The sequence below is a fragment of the Heterodontus francisci genome, chromosome 47 (assembly GCF_036365525.1).
Source record: "Heterodontus francisci isolate sHetFra1 chromosome 47, sHetFra1.hap1, whole genome shotgun sequence".
In the NCBI taxonomy this organism is placed as follows: Eukaryota; Metazoa; Chordata; class Chondrichthyes; order Heterodontiformes; family Heterodontidae; genus Heterodontus; species Heterodontus francisci.
Window position 1 is genome coordinate 3527341 of NC_090417.1, and position 21715 is coordinate 3549055.

At 45.3% G+C, this 21715-nt stretch overlaps 1 protein-coding gene and 1 long non-coding RNA gene across 3 annotated transcripts in view; one reads left to right on the forward strand and one right to left on the reverse strand.

The window, feature by feature from the left end:
• The window catches only part of nudt18 (nudix (nucleoside diphosphate linked moiety X)-type motif 18), a 17317-nt gene extending 10322 nt beyond the window's left edge, over positions 1-6995 (reverse strand). Inside the window, exons 1-4 of one of the 2 annotated variants that reach the window (XM_068022974.1) lie at positions 6879-6995; positions 6428-6470; positions 796-910; positions 370-523 (exon numbers count right to left, since the gene is read on the reverse strand). In XM_068022974.1, coding sequence (XP_067879075.1) covers positions 370-519 — 150 coding nt within the window. In that variant the 5' untranslated portion in view covers positions 520-523; positions 796-910; positions 6428-6470; positions 6879-6995. Of the gene's footprint in view, positions 1-369; positions 524-795; positions 911-6423; positions 6471-6878 lie in introns of both variants that reach the window. The other variant, XM_068022975.1, reaches the window with a different exon arrangement.
• The window catches only part of LOC137357086 (uncharacterized), a 66808-nt gene extending 45093 nt beyond the window's left edge, over positions 1-21715 (forward strand). The window contains exons 2-3 of the long non-coding RNA XR_010971133.1: positions 16442-16543; positions 21594-21715. This is a non-coding gene — a long non-coding RNA (uncharacterized lncRNA). The remainder of the gene's footprint in view (positions 1-16441; positions 16544-21593) is intronic.

Here is a 21715-nt window from a genome sequence, read left to right on the forward strand (position 1 = left end):
TCCCACTGCAAAACAACAACTTGCCCCTTCAAAGAAAAAATATCCCTCCATAATCAAAGGTTAAAAAAGGCACTGAGTCAAAAAAGCAGACGTCCGCAGAGGTGTCTGAAAGCTTAGGATAGCAGATGGGTTTTCAGAAAGTTTTGAATAGGAGAAACGAGATACAGTCGCAACATGCACACTGTTTACCACCAAGCAAAAGATCCTTCAGCTGCAGCAGAAAAAAGACACAAAACAGCTCTTGACATTGGCTACCTGTCCATCGACAGGAATGGAATACTAAGTACCACACAGCTCTGGGCCATCTTCCGATCAGGCCTGATTCAAACAGGTCTGAAACCCCGGGAAGAACGGTGACTCTCCTCTTACCTGTTCGTTCAGTATTACCGCAGCGACAATATAGCAAACTGTCTTCCGCACAGTTACTGGCACCACTTCCTCCAGAGGGGAGTCATACTTCTGCATCTCCAAGCCCCCTCCTTTCAAAAGGAGCTCCAGTTGATTTTCAACCGAGTCCATGTCTCTGTAATCATGTCTCTGTAAATAGAAAGACATTTTTCAACATATCTTTTTAGAAAAAGCAGTTAACCACATAAAAATAAGGCTTAAAAAAATAATTTGGTGTGAGTTTAGAACTATTACATGTCATGAAGGAAATGTAAGCAGCATATTAAAACTAAGTAACATGTTGCATCAAGGAACAAACTTCGTTCTTCAATGGGCAGTTAACTTTAGGGACTGCTCGTCTTGGTACAAAGCCACACAGATCTATAGGTTGGAAAACTGCTGAGTTACCTGATCTCAACTGGGGCATCAGTTTGACACGACAATTGGACTCAGTGCCTCTGTTCCAGGAAGGGAAAATTCAAAGGGTTCCTGCGCCTGATTGCTATCCCACAAGAATCAGCGCCTTAAAAAGAAAAGAGAACTCGGGTGAAGAAAAAAAGGCAATCTCAACACAACAAATCAGACAAGACACCAAATAGCTTAACTCAATCAACCAACCATTAAAGATGGCTGTAAGCCCGAAGTGCAAGGCAGAGACTTTTATTACCTTCGTGACTCAACCTGCTAACTGCTCAAAGGCTCCAGTATCAACAAAGCTCAAGTCAGGTATGTGATAGAAAAGTCACCACCTGCCCAGGTGACCCAGTCACAACAACATTCAAAAGGTGTGACACCATGCAGAACAATGTGATTGTTGGAAAGTGGAGTTGAGGTAGAAAACCAACCATGATCTTACTGAATGGTGGAGCAGACTCAATGGCCAAATGGCCTCTTCCAGCTCCCATTTCTTCTGTTATTAGGACTAGGTTCCCAACATGGGGCTCAATATCCAGCTCCTTTCCCCACCGGCACACCATGACAAGTATGAACTATGTGCAGGATACATTGCAGCGACTACCTGGGCAGCAGTTTGAGGTAGGACAAGGAAACAGCAGCATCTCCAGGTTATGCACCATACTGATGCTGACATATATTACTGTTCCATCAGTCTCCAACTTAACTCCATCATCACAAGGATTGCAATGCTTCAACAATGGCTCACCTTGGCTTTCTCAGAGTGACTAGGGATGGGCAATACATGGAGCTCTGCACATCCAGTGGAAGACTGTGGGGGGGGGGGGGGGGGGAGGGGGAAACACAACATACACTACAAAATGGGCTCTGGCCCTAAAAGAGCCAGAATTAAATGCTCTAACATGCAAAATCCATTCTCCTTGGCCCCACCCCAACCCCACAGGTGACTTACAAGGATGTGAAAGGACATCAATGGGCAAGAGCTGTGATTCTGCCTGCAGGAACTTAGAATAGCAAAAGGTGAAACAATATGGCAAACTGCAGATTGTGGCTGTTTGGATATTTCTTAGAATAATACAGTACTGAAGGATGCCATTCAGCCTATCGTGCCTGTGCCGGCTCTTCAGTAGAGCTATGCCCATAGCCTTACAAATTTTTCCCCTTTTCAAGTATTTTCCTGAAGTTCATGTATACATCAACAAATGCACTCATCTCATCACCCCTCTCCGCTATTTGATCAAAGAACTCTTAATCAAGTTTGTCAAATACAATTTGCCTTTAACAAATCCATACTATCATTTATTTGTCCATACTTTTCCAAATGCCAATCAATTTATTTCCAGATTATTGTCTCTGCCAGTTTTCCCACTGCTGATGTTAGGCTGACTGGCCTAATGAGGTAGTTGCCACGTTTGTCCCTCTCCCTTTGTTTAAACAGGGGTGTGACATGACAATCCTCCACTTCTCTGGCATCAACTCCATATCCAAGGATTGGAAGATTCCATTGTTCAATTACTATTTAACCTACCATTTTTGGATTTCAATCTTCCTCTCCAAACCCTTTTCAACTCACAGGAATTAGCCCTTTCGTTAAGTCGGTTTGCACATGATTGTGTCTTGTATTTTCCAATAACTATTCTAAAGCTGATATTTATGATCACTGTTCCCCAAATGCTCCGCCACTGAAACATTCTCCACTGCCCTACTTCATTTCCCAGAGCAGTGCTTCCTTCCTAATTGGGCTGCACACTGATCACGAAAGCTCCCTCATACATATTTCAGTCTTTCCTCCCCCCACCCCTTTGCCCTTTACACTGCTGTATTAGACTAATTGTGTGCTGCCCCATTTCACTATCCTGTCGTTCTTGCATCTTTCTGTAAATTGCCTGTGGTTTTGCTCCTCGATCTCCTTCCCACTATTTGATGGCCTATAATAGCTCCTTTATTGTCTTTGACCTCTCAACTATATCATCCCTCTCTCGTGTTATAATTTACAGAACAGAAACAGGCCATTCGGCACAATCGGTCTGTGCCAGGTCAGCATTTATGTTCCACAAGAGCCTCCCCCCAACCCTCTTTATCCAACCTCACCAGCATGTCCTTTGCAGTGTCAGGCTGCGGCTCAGTTGGTAACACCCTGGCCTGAGTCTGACGGTTGTGGGTTCAAGTCCCAATACAGAGGTGCAAACACAGAAATCCAGGCGGACACAGCTCTGCACGACTGAGCGAGTGCTGCACTGTCAGAGGTGACGACTTTCGGGGTTGGGCGTTAAAATCGAGGCCCCGTCTGACCTCTCGGGTGGACGTAAAAGACCCCACGGCCGCTATTTCGCATGGGAGTTCTCCCCAGTGCCCTTGAGCAACACTTTTTTTTTGGTGATGTCGGTCGTGGGATAAAAGGCGATTTGCTCGTCTGTATTGCAGGAGCTTGCTGTGCGCAAATTGGCAGCCACATCCCGCACCCCCCCTCCCCCCGCACATTTCAACAGTTTTGCGGAGGTGAAAGGCGCTGCAGAACAAAGAGAACAAAGAACAAAGAAAATTACAGCACAGGAACAGGCCCTTCGGCCCTCCAAGCCTGCGCGATCCAGATCCTCTTTCTAAACATGTCGCCTATTTTCTCAGGGTCTGCATCTCTTTGCTTCCTGCCCATTCATGTATCTGTCCAGATACATCTTAAAAGACGCTATCGTGCCCGCGTCTACCACCTCCGCTGACAACGCGTTCCAGGCACCCACCACCCTCTGCGTAAAGAACTTTCCACGCATATCCCCCCGAAACTTTTCCCCTCTCACTTTGAACTCGTGGCCCCTATTAATTGAATCCCCCACTCTGGGAAAAACCTTCTTGCCATCCACCCTGTCTATACCTCTCATGATTTTGTACACCTCAATCAGGTCCCCCCTCAACCTCAGTTTTTCTCATGAAAATAATCCTAATCTGCTCAACCTCTCTTCATAGCTGGCGCCCTCCAAAGCAGGCAACATCCTGGTGAACCTCCTCTGCACGCTCTCCAAAGCATCTACATCCTTTTGGTAATGTGGCGGCCAGAACTGCACGCAGTATTCCAAATGTGACCGAACCAAAGTCTTATACAACTGTAACATGACCTGCCAACCCTTGTACTCAATACCCCGTCCGATGAAGGAAAGCATGCCGTATGCCTTCTTGACCACTCTATTGACCTGCGTTGCCACCTTCAGGGAACAATGGACCTGAACACCCAAATCTCTCTGTACATCAATTTTCCCCAGGACTTTTCCATTTACTGCATAGTTCACTCTTGAATTGGATCTTCCAAAATGCATCACCTCGCATTTGCCCTGATTGAACTCCATCTGCCATTTCTCTGCCCAACTCTCCAATCTATTTATATTCTGCTGTTTTCTCTGACAGTCCCCTTCACTATCTGCTACTCCACCAATCTTAGTGTCGTCTGCAAACTTGCTAATCAGACCGCCTATACTTTCCTCCAAATCATTTATGTATATCACAAACAACAGTGGTCCAAGCACGGATCCCTGTGGAACACCACTGGTCACACGTCTCCATTTTGAGAAACTCCCTTCCACTGCTACTCTCTGTCTCCTGTTGCCCAGCTAGTTCTTTATCCATCTAGCTAGTACACCCTGGACCCCATGCGACTTCACTTTCTCCATCAGCCTACCATGGGGAACCTCAAACGCCTTACTGAAGTCCATGTATATGACATCTACAGCCCTTCCCTTATCAATCAACTTTGTCACTTCCTCAAAGAATTCCATTAAGTTGGTAAGACATGACCTTCCCTGCACAAAACCATGTTGCCTATCACTGATAAGCCCATTTTCTTCCAAATGGAAATAGATCCTATCCCTCAGTATCTTCTCCAGCAGCTTCCCGACCACTCACCGGTCTATAATTACCTGGATTTTCCCTGCTACCCTTCTTAAACAAGGGGACAACATTAGCAATTCTCCAGTCCTCCGGGACCTCACCCGTGGTTAAGGATGCTGCAAAGATATGTGTTAAGGCCCCAGCTATTTCCTCTCTCGCTTCCCTCAGTAACCTGGGATAGATCCCATCCGGACCTGGGGACTTGTCCACCTTAATGCCTTGTAGAATACCCAACACTTCCTCCCTCCTTATGCCGACTTGACCGAGAGTAATCAAACATCTGTCCCTAACCTCAACATACGTCATGTCCCTCTCCTCTGTGAATACCGATGCAAAGTACTCGTTTAGAATCTCACCCATTTTCTCTGACTCCACGCATAACTTTCCACCTTTGTCCTTGAGTGGGCCAATCCTTTCTCTTGTTACCCTCTTGCTCCTTATATATGAATAAAAGGCTTTGGGATTTTCCTTAACCCTGTTTGCTAAAGATATTTCATGACCTCTTTTAGCCCTCTTAATTCCTCATTTCAGATTGGTCCTACATTCCCGATATTCTTTCAAAGCTTCGTCTTTCTTCAGCCTCCTAGACCTTATATATGCTTTCTTTTTCCTCTTAGCTAGTCTCACAATTTCACCTGTCATCCATGGTTCCCTAATCTTGCCATTTCTATCCCTCATTTTCACAGGAACATGTCTCTCCTGCACGCTAATCAACCTCTCTTTAAAAGCCTCCCACATATCAAATGTGGATTTACCTACAAACAGCTGCTCCCAATCTACATTCCCCAGCTCCTGCCGAATTTTGGTATAGTTGGCCTTCCCCCAATTTAGCACTCTACCTTGAGGACCACTCTCGTCTTTGTCCGTGAGTATTCTAAAACTTACGGAATTGTGATCACTATTCCCAAAGTAGTCCCCTACTGAAACTTCAACCACCTGGCCGGGCTCATTCCCCAACACCAGGTCCAGTATGGCCCCTTCCCGAGTTGGACTATTTACGTACTGCTCTAGAAAACCCTCCTGGATGCTCCTGACAAATTCTGCTCCATCTAGACCTCTAACACCAAGTGAATCCCAGTCAATGTTGGGAAAATTAAAATCTCCTATCACCACCGCCCTGTTGCTCCTACATCTTTCCATAATCTGTTAACATATTTGTACCTCGATCTCACGCTCGCTGTTGGGAGGCCTGTAGTACAGCCCCAACATTGTTACCGCACCCTTCCTATTTCTGAATTCTGCCCATATTGCCTCACTGCTCGAGTCCTCCATAGTGCCCTCCTTCAGCACAGCTGTGACATCCTCTTTGACCAGTACTGCAACTCCTCCACCCCTTTTACCTCCCTCTCTATCCCGCCGGAAGCATCGATATCCTGCGATATTTAGGTGCCAATCGTGCCCTTCCCTCAACCAAGTCTCAGTAATAGCAATAACATCATACTCCCAGGTACTAATCCAGGCCCTAAGTTCATCTGCCTTACCTACTACACTCCTTGCATTAAAACAAATGCACCTCGGACTACCAGTCCCTTTGCGTTCATCATCTGCTCCCTGCCTACTCTTCCCCTTAGTCACGCTGACTTCATTATCTAGTTCCTTACGGGCTTTAGTGTCCCTCCTTACTGTCCACTGACCTCATTTGGTTCCCATCCCCCTACCACATTAGTTTAAACCCTCCCCAACAGTGTTAGCAAAAGCACCCCCAAGGACATTGGTTCCAGTCCGGCCCAAATATATAGGACTTACTTACCCAGCTGCCACCTCGCTCTCCCTGTCGCCGCTGCAAAAAGAAACTGCCAAAACAAAAAGGTAAGTTTATATAAGAAATTTATATAAGAAGTTTATGTAGAAATGCAAGTCTTTCTTCTCCAGCCGTTCATCTCGCTTGCCCTTAAATGCAGCTGGTGCTGATTTCCAACTTGTTCAATGCACCATCTTGGCCAAGCAGCAGCAGCAGGTCCACCCACCTGCCCCCCCCCCCCCAACCCCCCCCAACCCCGACCACCGCCCCTATTCACCCACCCCCCCAACCTTCTCCACCCCCTCCACCACCACCTATGCCACCGCCCCTAACCATCTCCACCATCCCCTATCCCCCCCACCCCTAACTCCTTCCACCACCCCAAATCCTCTCCACCACCACTGCCTCTATTCCCCCCACTCCCCCAAGGCCCAGCATTGTGAGCCTGTCAATAACAAACCTCCCCCATTGAAGGTGCGGTGCAGCCCAGGCCTGGCCTGGGAGCAGCTGCTCAGGGCCGGAGCAGCCCGCTCCCTGACCTCGGCGCAATGATCTCCCGAGCCGGCCTCTCCCCCGCCTTTACTGACCATTCCATCTACCACCGGGCCTCCAACACGCCTAGGCCCCGTTGTCAAGGGATACCGGCCGCACAAGTCCCGCCTCCCCCTCATTGACGGCGTCTGTGACCCAACCGTTGCCATTGGTCCATTCAGCTGTCAATCACTCACCCAGCCTGGAGCAGGCAAGGCAGCAGAACATTCTGTGCGAGGACGACAGCAATAATGGAACTGCCTTCATTAATGTTTGCTGCACCTTCCTTCCTGGACTGAAAAAAAGCACCTTTGATAAACAGGAGACTTCTCACTGCACTTCAAAGGTGGAGCAAAAAGTCACATCAGAGGGAGGTTCTCTTCACACCAAGTCTGCTGCTGCCTCCCTCCACAAGTTAACATTTTGCAAGGCTCAATGGGGAAAGACCACAGAGAGAGGTCCCCCCACCAAGCTGAACTGAGGGGCTGGATCCATGGGAAACCCCTCGAACTGTATCGGGAAAATTTTCATTTGCTGTAAATTGTATATGGCATGAAAAATGAAATGGAAGGGTGGTGAGGCAACTCATTGCACCTGTATTAAAGGAAACTGATCTCCTTTTGCACTGTTTGTATTTTTTGACTTGGTGCTGTTTACAATGGTTTTGTCATGTATTTTTTTTTTTACAGATTTTTATGAATAAAGTATATTTTGGAAATTAAAAAAAACATTTTGAAAGTCAATAGATTTTGGAAATCAAAGCATCAAATGCTGGAAATGCTCAGCATCTGCAGAGAGAGGAACAGTTAACGTTTCAGGTGGCCCTTCCATCTATGAACATACAAATTAGCAGGAGTAGGCCGCTCGGCCCTTCGAGCCTGCTCTGCCATTCAACAAGTTCATGGCTGAACTGAGTACTCCACATTTCCACCTCCCCCCGATACGCTTCCACCCACTTGCTGATCAAGAATCTATCTACCTCTGCCTTAAAAATATTCAAAGACTCTGCTTCCACCACCTTTTAAGGAAGAGAATTCCAAAGACTGACGACCCTCAGAGAAAAGATTTCTCCTCATCTTTGTCTTAAATGAAAGACGTGGGATATTTGAACACAAATCTTTGAAAGTGACAGGACAAGTTAACACATCACATGGCATCCTGGGATTTATAAGTAGAGGCACAAAGTAAAATAGCCAGGAAGTTATACTAATCCTATGTAAAATACTAGTTCAGCCTCAGCTGGAATATGGTGTCCATTTCTGGGCATCACACTTTAAGAAGGACATGAGAGAGTACAGAAGAGATTTACCAGAATGGCTCCTCCAGGGATGAGGGGTTACAGTTATGTGGATTGATTGGAGAACCTGGGATTGTTCTCCTTGAACCAAAGGAGGCTAAACAAAGACTTAATACAGGGGTTTAAAATTAGGAAACATTTAGACAGAGAAAATAAAGAGAAACTGTTTCCAGTGGCTGAGTTGATCACTGGAGGGCCCAGATTTAAGCTGATAGAGAAATGAACCATAGAAAAATTACGGCACAGAAAGAGGACATTCAGCCCATCTTGTCTACGCCGGCTGAAAAAAGAAATTACCTCCCCAATCTAATCCCACCTTCCAGCAGCTGGTCTGCAGCCTTGCAGGTTGCTGTACTTCAGGTGCATGTCCAGGTATGTTTTAAATGAGTTGAGGGTTTCTGCCTCCACCACCGATCCGGGCAGTGAATTCCAGACATCCACCACCCTCTGGGTGAAAAATGTTTTCCTCATGTCCCCTCTAATCCTTCTACCAATCACCTGAAATCTGTGTCCCCTGGTAATTGCCCTCTCCGCTAGGGGAAACAGGTCCTTCCTAGCTACTCTATCTAGACCCCCTCATGATTTTATACACCTCAATTAAGTCACCCCTCAGCCTCCTCTTTTCTAAGGAAAACAACCCTCGCCTATCCAATCTTTCCTCATAGCTGCAATTTTCAAGCCCTGGCAACATTCTTTTAAATCTCCTCTGTACTCTCTCCAGAGCAATTATGTCCTCCCTGTCTTGTGACCAGAACTGTATGCAATACTCCTGCTACGGCCAAACTGGTGTTTTATCCAATTCCAGCATTATATCCCTGCTTTTGCATTCTACACCTTGGCCAATAATGGAAAGCATTCCAAATAAAATACCTTTGCCAGTTCTGATGAAGGGTCACTGACCTGAAACATTAACTCTGCTTCTCTCTCCACAGATGCTGCCAGACCTGCTGAGTATTTCCAGCATTTCTTGCTTTTATTTCAGAATTCCAGCATCTGCAGTATTTTTCTTTTATTAAAGCATTCCATGAACCTTCTTCACCACTCGATCTACCTGTCCTGCCACCTTCAGGGACCTGTGGACATGCACTCCAAGATCTCTCACTTCTCCTACCCCTCTCAATATCCTTACATTTATTGTATATTCCCTCGCTTTATTTGCCCTCCTCAAATGCATGACTTCACACTTCCTTGGATTGAATGCAATTTGCCACTTTTAGTTTTTAGAGATACAGCACTTTAACAGGCCCTTCGGCCCACCGAGTCTGTGCCGACCATCAACCACCCATTTGTACTAATCCTACACTAATCCCGTATTCCTATCACATCCCCACCTGTCCCTATATGTTTCCCTACCACCTACCTATACTAGGGGCAATTTATGATGGCCAATTAACCTATCAACCTGCAAGTCTTTGGCATGTGGGAGCAAACCGGAGCACCAGGAGGAAACCCACGCAGACACAGGGAGAACTTGCAAACTCCGCACAGGCAGTACCCAGAATCGAACCCGGGTCCCTGGAGCTGTGAGGCTGCGGTGCTAACCACTGCGCCAATGTGCCCCGCCCGCTCAACCAAACCATTGATAATCATTCTGGAGTCTACGGCTATCTTCCTCACTATCAACTACACGGCCAATATTTGTGTCATCAGCAAATTTCCCAATCATGCCTCCCACATTTAAATCCAAATCATTAATATATACCACAAAGAGCAAGCAACATGAGGAAAATCTTTATTACGCAGTGAATGGTTTGTATTTGGAATGCACTGCCTGTCAGGGTGATGGATACAGATTCAACAGTAACCTTCAAAAGGGAATTGGATAAATATTTGAAGAAAATATTGCAGAGATATGGGAAAAGAGCAAGGAAATGGGACTAATTGGATCTCTCTTTGAAAAACCCAATGCAAACTCGATGGGCTGAATGGCCTCTTTCTGTGATGTTCTATTCTCTGATTCGATGAAATGCAGTATAAACAGTAAAGGAAGGGAAAAACTTTCATTTCTATGTAGCCTTTCACAACCTCAGCACATCCCAAAGCACTTTACAGCCAATGAAACACTCTTGAAGCGAAGTCACTGTCAGGAGCACGCTCTCAGTGCTGCAGTAGGTAAAGCCATTTCTTGGTTTGGTGCTGAGGCAAACACAAGATCTCATTACTGCCCTGGTCAGTGTGTCATCAATGGCACTTTCCTCTCAGTCAGAAGATTGTGGCTTCAAGTCCCACTCCAGACTGGCACTCCAATGCAGTAGAGGGTGTGCTGCACTGTCGGACATCCCATTAGTTGGACGAGATGGTGAACCATGGTCCCATTTGCCCTACAAGGGTGCATTTACAAGATCCCATGGCACTGTTTAGGGAAAAGTAGGTGAGTTCTCCCCTGCTGCTCTCTCCCTAAAGCCTGCTTGGTTCTGAGGTTGAAATTTTATTCTTCTAAAGAGAAATCCTTTCCCCTGCATTGTGAGTTCCAGGTTCGTCCGATGCACAACTTACACCTTCGCCTACTCTCCTGACATGGCCATACTGTGCGATCTTCCCTTTGCTGCTGCTGTTAAACCATTCGCTACTCTACCGGAAGAAGGGGTGGGGACTTGTTGCCTTGCCTTCCACACTAAGCCTGCCAGAGCTTTCTCCCCAACAATCTGTACTTTCTTCAACATCATTGTTTATTTGCATGTTTCAACAGGAGACATGCCATTCTGTTGGCTCAGATCGGTATCTGACTCTCAGCTATTTATTCATTTCCAGTTTTTAAAAAAGAAACATAAACTAATTTCAAATTCACAGACTGCCAATGTCGAATTTGAACTAATTCTCTAAAAAAATAAAAGATTAGCCCTGCATTACTCGCAACAGAATACTATACTCAGAATAGTGGCAGTAGAGGAAGCTGGAGCTCAGTGGGATTTATCTTCATGATCGATGTCTCCTGCAATGCAGTGAGGAACAGGATGCTGCAGCTGATCTGTGCTGAGTTGAAGAGAGTGGTGCAGTGTTTACCCAGTCGGGACCAGATGGTACTTAAGCTTGTCCAATTGCACTGATTGATCACACCCGAAAGGTGCAGCCTCCATCCCAACCTTCCAATACAAACAACTTTCACACAATGCCTCTTTGGGCCAAACAACACATGGAACATTTTAAGGAATCTCATCTCACCAACAGAACGGTTTGGCAAATACGATTTCTATTTGCTCAGAGCACAAAATGTGACCATATAAACGATGATTAAATGTGGAAACACAAAAAAAAAGTGTACAACTGTCCAAACATCAACATCCTTGTATACAAATTACCCATTAAATTGCAATACCTCATTTTCTTCAATGGGCCCCAACTGTCCACAATGAAATGTTTTCTTAACCAATACTGCACCAATTACCAAGACACCCATAAGCATTTCAACAGTCTTCATCATCACAGGCAACATAACAAAACCAATTTATGTTCCCCTCCACAACCCCGCTCCTTACAATCCTTTTTCAGACCACATAACCTCAACCTCTCTGTGTAACCCTGTCACATATCCTGCTATGAGTTCTGACCTATATTTGAATTACACAGGTGTAGGCTAGTTTGTACCCTTGGTTCTCCACAGTGAGTTCCCTATCTCAGTTGAATTACTCCCTGCTGTTTGGTGGTATGGGACTGAAGAATTCAGCAGCGGAGTCACCTTTTCTCTGCCCTCATTCAGCTCAAGATGACTAGCGGTAGAAGATCCCCTGTCTGTACAGGGTAATATACACACATATGGTTCAGGACAACTGAAGAAAGTATACCCCCAAATTGAGGAGATGATGATGGATTTAAAATTTTCCATCATCGAGCAGGTATAACCATGCCAAATGAAAGAAGACATGTTCTACACTGACCAGGTGCAAGTGTGCATTGAGACCAGCTTTTGGGAATTTGATGTCAAATTCTGAAGGCTTAACATACCTCTCAGCCTTCCTGTCGTATCTTGACCATTCCGCACCCCGATGTGCTACAGATATCCAGCACAGTTCCATTTGCTGCTGTTTAAGAACAGAAGATAACATAAAAAATAGGAGTAGGCCATTTGAGCCTTCAAGCCTACTCTGCCATTCAATAAGATCATGACTGATGTTCTACTCAATACCACCTTCCCACACTGTCCCACATCCTTAGATTCCATTCGTATCCATATATCTCTTGATCTCTGTCTTGAATATTCGCAATGACTGAGCATCAACTGCTCCCTGGGGTAGACAATTCCAAAGCTTCACAAATCTGAGTGAAGAAATTTCCCATCTCAATCCTAAATGGCTGACCCCTTATTCTGAGACTGCGACCCCGTGTTCTAGATTCTCCAGTCAGGGGAAACATCCCCCCAGCACGTAACCTATCAAGACCCTTAAGAATTTTAATATGCTTTAATGAGATCACCTCTCATTCTTCTAAACTCAAGTGAAGATAGGGCCCAGTGTACCCAATCTGTCCTCATAGGACAATCCCATCATCCCAGGAATCAGTCCAGTGAACCTTCATTGCATTACCTGCAAGACAAGCATATCCTTCCCGAAGTAAGGAGATCAAAACAGTATACAGCACTTCAGGTGTGCCTTCACAGTAAGACTTCCTTACTCGTATATATTAATCCCTTTGTCATCAACACTAACAAATCATTGGCTTTCCTAACTGCTAAACACCCAAGTTCCTCTGAATATCAACATTTTCCAGTCTCTCATTATTTAAAAAATACGCTGAGCTTTTATTTTTCCCTTCCAAAGTGGATAACTTCAGACTTTCCCACATTATATTCCATATGACAGCTGGAGCCCAGCTCCTGCTGGGAGGGGGCCGTCACTGCTTCTGAACAGGAGGCTGGGAGAGTTTGGGATTCCTCACCGAAGCACATGACTTCGAACTGCAACAAACAGGATGCTATGGCTGCAGGGGAGTCTTTACAAAGGAGGCCCAGCACAAGCCCAGAGACTATTCTCCATTGAGAAAGTGAGGGAGCAAACTGTAGAGACGGGCGCATGGAGGCTGAAAAGAGGACAGGGAGAAGAAGTATGACAAGTAAATGAATAGGCCGATGCCCAGGTTAGTCTCTCAAATCTTATCGGAGGAATGAGGGCCTGAAGGAAGTAGGGGGTTTATAGGGAGGAGTGAGTAGTGGAGATGGTGTAGTCTCATCACAAGCCCATCAGCACCAAGCACTGGACACTGCAGCTTCTGGCTGCACACACTCTCAGCTTGCTCACAGTCTCTCCTTTCATTCTGCCAGGCTGCAGAGTGCTTGGGCAAACTCTTCATATTCCACACGTTACTGCCCACCACCAAAGCCCCAGGCGCACAGAGGAACTGCAGCAACAGCAGCATCATCATAAACACCAAGGACCAGATTCAACCTGATCTACATCAATGGCTCAAGTAGCCACTGGTGCAGACTGATCTCAGCTCCTAAATGCAGGGCACAAGGATGGGATGGAGCCCAGAATTTGCATACAAACAGCAGTGGGATAATGGGGAAATTCTTTCAATGCTTCATGCCAATGACATCCAACAGTGCAGCACTCCCTCAGTACTGCACTGGAATTTCAGCGCAGGTTTTTGTGCTCAAATCTGGAGTCGGCCTTGAACCCACAACCTTCTGACTCAAAGGCGAGAGTGTTAGTCAGTCAGTCACAGCTGACACAGCAACATCCTGGGGCTGTGAAACCTGTTAAATAAATGCAATCTTTTTCAGTTGAAGGTAATAATGGGCTAGAGAAAATAAACCTCAGTCCTTGCCTCAAACAGGTGAGGATTTTTTTTTTTGGAAGCAAACCTAAATGAGGTTTAAAGCAAGTTGGAAAGAGTTTGGCCAGTTCAGAATGGGTGTAAACACATGGAACACTGAGGTTTCAGTGAGAGTATACAAAGGAAATGGAAGCTTCCTACACTGCAGTCGGGGCTGTCCTGTGAGTTCAGAGTTCAGTTCTTTGAAGTGAGGCCTTTACTCTGCATCTGACTCCTTACTGGACCTGATTCGGCAGTGCTCGATGGTTTTGTGTACATTGACACTAATGTCTCTCTGCTCCCCTACACTTTTCAAAATGGTGCCATTTATTGGCTCCTGCCTTTCCAGGTTAGTCCTCCCAAAGTGCATCACTTCACACTTATTCACATTGCACTCCATCCACCCGTTTCACCATCCTGTCTAGATCAGCCTGAAGCCTACTCTTAGCACCGTCTGGAACACTGTCAAGTTTCCTATCATTTGCAAACTTTATAAAGCTGCTCCCTGCACCTGAATCTAGGTCATGTATAAAAACTGAAGAATAGTCAACCCAAAACTCACCCCTGAGCAACACCTCCCAGTCTGAAAACCATCCATCCACCAATACCCTTTCCTTCCCATCACTGAACCAATTTCACATCCATCCCATCACTTTCCTCTTAATTCCATCAGCTTTCATCTTCTTAACAAGTCTCCTGTGTGGCACTGTGTCAAATGAACAACACCTGTTAATCTTACAGAATTCAATCAAGTTAGTCAGACATGATTTGCCTTTAACAAATCTATACTGGCTCTCCTTCATTAACCCATGCCTTTCCACATGAAAGTTATTTTGTCCCTTACAATGATTTCCAGGCTGACTGGCATGTAGCTGACTGGCATGTAGCTTACTTGTTTATTCCTTTACTCCTTTCTTGAATCGTGGTATGGGTTTAGTAACTCCCCAGTCCTCTGGCACGATTCCTGTCTGCAATGAAGTTTGAAAGATCACGACCAATGCCTCTGCTAGTTTGTCCTTTGCTTCTTTCAGCAACCAGAGATGCATTTGATCAAGACCAGGTAACTTACTGACTTTTAGCATAGCTCATTTTTTCAGTATGTCTTCTCAATCTATTACTATACTGTCCATAATTTCCCTCCCCTCTTATAGTGTGGCCTTGACATTATCAGCATTCTTTGTGAAGTACTCATTCAATATTTTAGTGTGACCTTCACATCATCTCCTTCCTTTCTGAACACAGCTGAAAAGTACTCATTTCATATTTTAGCCGTGACCTCTGCCTCTACATGAAGATTTCCCCTTGGTTCTTTATGAGGCCCAACTTTTTCCCTAACGAACTGCTTATTCTTTATGTATTTATAAAATGCTTCAGGGTTCAATTTCATGTTGCCTGCTAATCGTTTCTCACAATCTCTCTTTGTCTCCCATGTTAACTTTTTCAATTCCATCCTGTATTTTCTAGAATCTTCCTGATTAGGAACTGAATCTTGCTCCTGAACATTTTTTATAAGTCTATTTTTTCCATTTTATTTTAACTTATTTCCTTTGCCATCCAGGCCTCTACTTTTCCCCTTCGAAGAAATATTCCAAGTTTTACACCTTGAATTCCTTGAATTGCTCTGTCACTGCTTTACTCTGCAATCGCCTCTTCCAATCTACCTGTGCTAGGTCCCTTCTTCAATCATTCAAATTAGCTCTTCCCCAGTTTAGCATTCCTTCAATATTTTCCACTGGCTTTCCATAATGACTTGAAACTATATTATGTTGCGGTCACTGTTAGCAGGATGATCTCCGACAGTAACCCATTTCACTGACCCGACTTCATTTCCCCCAGAACCAGATCCAACTGCTTCCTTCCTTTCTGAACTGGAGCCATGTTGATCATGAAAGTTCTCCTGTCTACATGGCTGACATTCCTGAGTTAGTCACGGTAGACTGGAGTCACATACAAGCCACAGCGGGTAAGGAGGGCACATTAGTGAACCCATTGGGTTTTTAGCTTTATAGTCACATCTACATTTATTTCAAATCCTCAAACTGACGTGGAGGGATTTGAACTCTCAGTGCCTGGATTATTAGTCCATTAATATAATTACTGCACTATCATGCTCCATTGCAAATGGAACCAACAGCTGGAAGAATCTAAAGAAGGGTTCTCTTGTTTCTTATCATGGCCAGACTCCAATATTTAATCCAGATAACAAGGCAAGTGAACACTTTCTCAAGGAGACTGGGAATGTGGGTTAACCCACCAGAGCAGTCTGAAACATTAATGCAAAAGTCTTCACAGGAAAAAGGGCAGAAGACCACAAAGTGATAACAGAAGGCGTGCAGGTACTGAATCAAAAGACAGCCATTCCAGATTAAACTACAATAGCCTATTGGAGTACAATAATGTGTGACAAGATCTCAGTCACTTCTATAACCCATCTGTTTGATCTACAGTGCAGGCTGACAGAGATGTACAGCAGTTCCAGGATGTCCTTCGGAAGGATGTGAATAGAGTGAAAGGATTCAACGCTGTGATGAAGGTTTATACAAGTGAAGGTAGACTTGTTGCTTGTGTGAATTTGTTTACTTTTTACTGAGTTAATGATGCACTGCAGACTAACTTCCAGGTCATCTCACTCACTCCTTTCTTCAACCTGAAAATCTATGGAACCCCATCTCTCCCCAACCTTTCCTTCCTCGACCAGTATTCAGGCATGGCCTTCCTGGATTGTTATGTCTTCACTTGCCATCATTGTTAATGGTTGCCTTTGATCAGGCCCCATTTCCCACCCTTTTAAAAACTGCTCAGACAGCGTAACTTTGACAGGTCCATTCTCTCATCTCTATCCTCCCTTTCCAAGGCATTTCAACATACCATCCTCTCCTAGCTCTGCCAAAAAAACCCTTGTTCACAGCTCATCAGTCTGTCCTCCACCCTGTCACAGCACAGAAACTGTCCTGGTTAAAGGCACTGATGATATCCCGTGTCACCACCAGCACAGTGTATCACCCTTCTGTTACAAGTGTAGTGTCTTCCCTCAGATATTCTCAGCAACAGCGGTCTGTGCATTTTACGTTCGGCTATGTCGCTGTACTGCTCAATGTCTAAGTGTAACTTAGGGTTGTAACAGTACCTCATGTGATCTGAAACATACATGTGTCTTATTACATCTTTGGTTCTTCAATCTCTCTGAAGGTGACCAAGTAAACGTAGGATAATCTAATTTGTTACCGCAGACGACTACAGTTACAAACAGTTACACATACTTCAATCAGTACAATGTACCTTCATATAACAGTACAAAATAATGAACACTCCATCCTTCCCGACTCATCCAGTCAACTTGACCAGAATTTTTCCAAACTGCTGTCCCTTGTGTTCCAGTTTTCTTTCAAAAACTAACATATGGGGGGTTTTGTTCATTTTTTTCTCTTTGAAGCTAGCTTCATTGGAAAAGTGGAAGGGACATTCCAAGCCACAAGGGTACGAATGTTAACTGAGAGCCCTGAGATAATAGCTCTCAATAGTCATGGCATCAATATCTGGCTTTATCACAAACGCCTGTCGTCACAGAGTCAGAGATTCAAAAATGGTACAGAGGAGGCCATTTGGCCCATCAAGTCCATGGTCTTGCTTTTTAAATCTCTGCAAATTCACTTTCTTTTAGTACTTTGCTTTCTACTGTAAGGAGTGATGATTGGCCATCATGCCAATATTATTCTTACTTGTCCGTCTTGATAAATAAAAATCTTGTGTCAGGCACACACGACTGGAAACTGCTTAGTCAGCAATTTTAATGTTTAAAGTGTCATGACATATCTGTTACATTTAGTTGGGATTCTAACATCTAGACTCACCAGCAGCTCTCCCTGCACAGGGAAAGGTAAAACATCAGCCCTCATTTACCTTCAACACCAGGCACTTCAAGAACCCACATTGGAATGTTGGCCTTTATATCTGGAGGACTAGAATACAAGGGGATAGAAGTCAGGCTTCAGCTTTACAAAGCCCTGGTTAGACCCCACTTGGAGTACTGTGAGCAGTTCTGGGCACCACACCTTAGGAAGGATATATTGGCCTTGGAGTAAGTGCAGTTTAGATTGACCAGAATGATTGATGAAGGAAGGGCAGTGGATGTTATCTATATGGACTTTAGTAAAGCCTTTGACGAGGTCCCGCATGGCAGACTGGTACAAAAGGTGAAGTCACACGGGATCAGAGGTGAGCTGGCAAGATGGATACAGAACTGGCTCGGTCACAGAAGACAGAGGGTAGCAGTGGAAGGGTGTTTTTCTGAATGGAGGGATGTGACTGTTGGTGTTCCGCAGGGATCTGTGCTGGGACCTTTGCTCTTTGTAGTATATATAAATGATTTGGAGGAAAATGTAGCTGGTCTGATTAGTAAGTTTGCGGACGACACAAAGGTTGATGGAGTTGTGGATAATGAAGAGGATTGTCAGAGGATACAGCTGGATATAGATCGGTTGGAGACTTGGGCGGAGAAATGGCAGATGGAGTTTAATCCGGACAAATGTGAGGTCTCATGCAGGTGGGAAGTATACAGTAAATGGCAGAACCCTTAGGTGTATTGACAGGCATAGAGATCTGGGCATACAGGTCCACAGGTCACTGAAAGTGGCAACGCAGGTGGATAAGGTAGTCAAGAAGGCATACGGCATGCTTGCCTTCATCGGTCGGGGCATAGAGTATAAAAATTGGCAAGTCATGCTGCAGCTGTACAGAACTTTCGTTAGGCCACACTTCGAATATTGCGTGCAATTCTGGTCGCCACACTACCAGAAGGACGTGGAGGCTTTGGAGAGGGTACAGAGGTTTACCAGGATGTTGCCTGGTCTGGAGGGCATTAGCTATGAGGAGAGGTTGGATAAACTCGGATTGTTTTCTCTGGAACGACGGAGGTGGAGGGGCGACCTGATAGAGGTTTAGAAAGTTATGAGCGGCATGGACAGAGTGGATAGTCAGAAGCTTTTGCCCAGGGAGGAAGAGTCAGTTACTAGGGGACGTAGGTTTAAGGTGCGAGGGGCAAAGTTGAGAGGGGATGTGCGAGGCAAGTTTTTTTACACAGAGGGTGGTGAGTGCCTGGAACTTGCTGCCGGGGGAGGTGGTGGAAGCAGATACGATAGCGACATTTAAGAGACATCTTGACAGATACATGAATAGGAAGGGAATAGAGGGATACGGTCCCCGGAAGTGCAGAAGGTGTTAGTTTAGGCAGGCATCAAGATCGGCGCAGGCCGAATGGCCTGTTCCTGTGCTGCACTGTTCTTTGTTACCTGGACACCATGGGTTCAAATTGAGGAGAGCTAACACTAACTCGGGTTGTATTCCTGGAATTTAGAAGGTTGAGGAGAGGTGGGGGGGGGGGCGGGGGGGGCGTGGGTTAGATTGAAATTTTTATTCAAGATATTAAGGGGAACAGATAGGGTAGATAGAGAGAAACAATTTCTGCTGGTTGGGGAGGCTCGGACTAGGGAGTAGTCAAAAATTAGAGCCAAACCTTTCAGGAGTGAAATTAGGAAATACTTCTACACACAAAGGGTGGTAGAAGTTTGGAACACTCTCTCCTCCACAAATGGCAATTGATCAACTGTTACTTTTAATTCTCAGATTGATCTATTTTTATAAGCCAAACATATTAACGGATATGCGGCAAAGGTGGGATATATGGAGTTAGCCTGCAGATCAGACGTGATCTCACTGAATGGGGAAGCAAGCTAAAGGGGCTGAATGGCCTTCTGCCGTTCCACTGCTTCACATTGAGTAGGAAAGTTGACCCGGGTGGCGTTTTCACTCACCAATTTCTCCCCTGTGATATCCCTCGGTAGCCTCAGCTAGCTGTATGCAGCCAAACTCTACAGGCATCACAACACAATGACCAGGTCCTTACACACACTTCCATTTCGCCCCATGCCCCATATTAGTTGAGGGGGAGATGGTGGGGACAAGATTGCGACATCACCCTGCACTTATCTCTCTCCCATCCCCCGCCACTCCTGCAATCCTTGGAGTACTAAAGAGCTGAACTCTTCGGATTAACAGACACGTCGTCAACCTCCAGGACTGCCCTGGAGTCTTCACAAATTAAAGATTAATCCCCTGGGCACTGCTACAAGCAACCCAGGAGTAATATCACAGGCATTTTCAAACAAAGTGTGAGTTTTTACACATTTTCTCTGAACACGTCATTAGTTATAAGAATATTAGAGATGGGGTAAGAAAAAGACTGTTTGACTGGACAGGGTGAGGAGTCATCGAAGGACTATATCCAACCACTGAGTGGGTCATTGTGCTTACCCGGAATGTTGTCTCTGTTTATTGGCAGTGTATTGCACGAAGACCATGTGAAACAAGCTGGTGAACCACATTACTTGGATGCTGGCCTTTTATCAAAAGCACTGTGCCCATTCTGTGCCCAAAAGAGTCCAGTCCAGCCTGGGAATTCACTCTTTCTGTAATGGTTATCAGTGCAGCTGTTGTGCCACTGGAGTCTGAATGTCTCTTGTGTTCTCTCCACTGTCGAGTGGCTGTGTTTGGTACTGGAATGAACAGGTTAGTTAGCATGGAGCCAGATTCCCAGTGCGCTGCACCATTGCAGCAGCAATGTAGTTAGCGACTTGGATGCTTCACACAGTGCATTCCAAATGGTAACCATCGGTGTGCCATAGTGGCAAGGGTCCCAGATAATTGCTGAGGGCTACCAGTCCAGTAGAAGGGGCAGGCAGGGGGAGAAAGCATCTTTCCCTTGGCAGATATCTTCCCACCCTGGGAATACTTCGCATCAGAAGGGGGAATTTAAAAATGCAGCAATACCTAACTAAATGTATGCATCAGTGTGATTGTGATGTTAACACACAGGGCACTGATGGTTCCTGTTTAAGGAAGGCATCAGTCACTGCAGGTGGCAAGTGCAATACTGAGTTTAGCCACAGCCATTGCTGCGGGACTGAGGTGGATCATACACCCCACTACTAGCTGCAGATGGCTGGCTCTGTGTCAGCTAATACGTGTATAGAGCGAGCAGCACAAGATCTTCAGTACGAATGCTTGCCTGACAGGTGAGGGAGCCTGTACACACTGAGTTCACTGCGGTTCCTGCCGGCTGAACTTGGAATGGTGCTCAAGGGAACCTACTTCTGCAACATTCCATTATTTCCTGCACGTGGAATACATGTCACCACCCAGAGTGTGAGGCAGCAACCATTTGCTGTCCCTCGGAGATAGGGAATTCAGTACTGCGGGGACGACTGGGCAGCCCAGTTGGTTAATGCAATATTCAGGGGTCAGGCCTGATCTGCTTCTAACCCTCTTACACCTGCCCATTGACTGCTTGATTGTGCCTTAATCTTGAGGAAAACAACAGAGTATATTAGCAGGCTGAAGGCAGAGTAACAGAAACTGAATGCAGAAAGGGAGAAACCTCAGAAAAAACAGCAACAGCTGAGACATGGATTCTCCAAGCAACAGTTGTTAAATCACTAAAACAATATGTGGACCCTTAAGCTTCTGCATATGTAAATTTCAATAATATCTATCCATGTGTAAATAATTTTCATGTTATCCAATGTTGTATGTTTTTACTTGCAGCATATGACACTTAACTTTGGAATGAAAGGGGATGTTGTACGATTCCCTTGAAGAGTGGTATGCTAATGAGCTACATGCCAGGATGCAGTCATGTGACTGCAAGCCAGAGTCACTCTGCAACT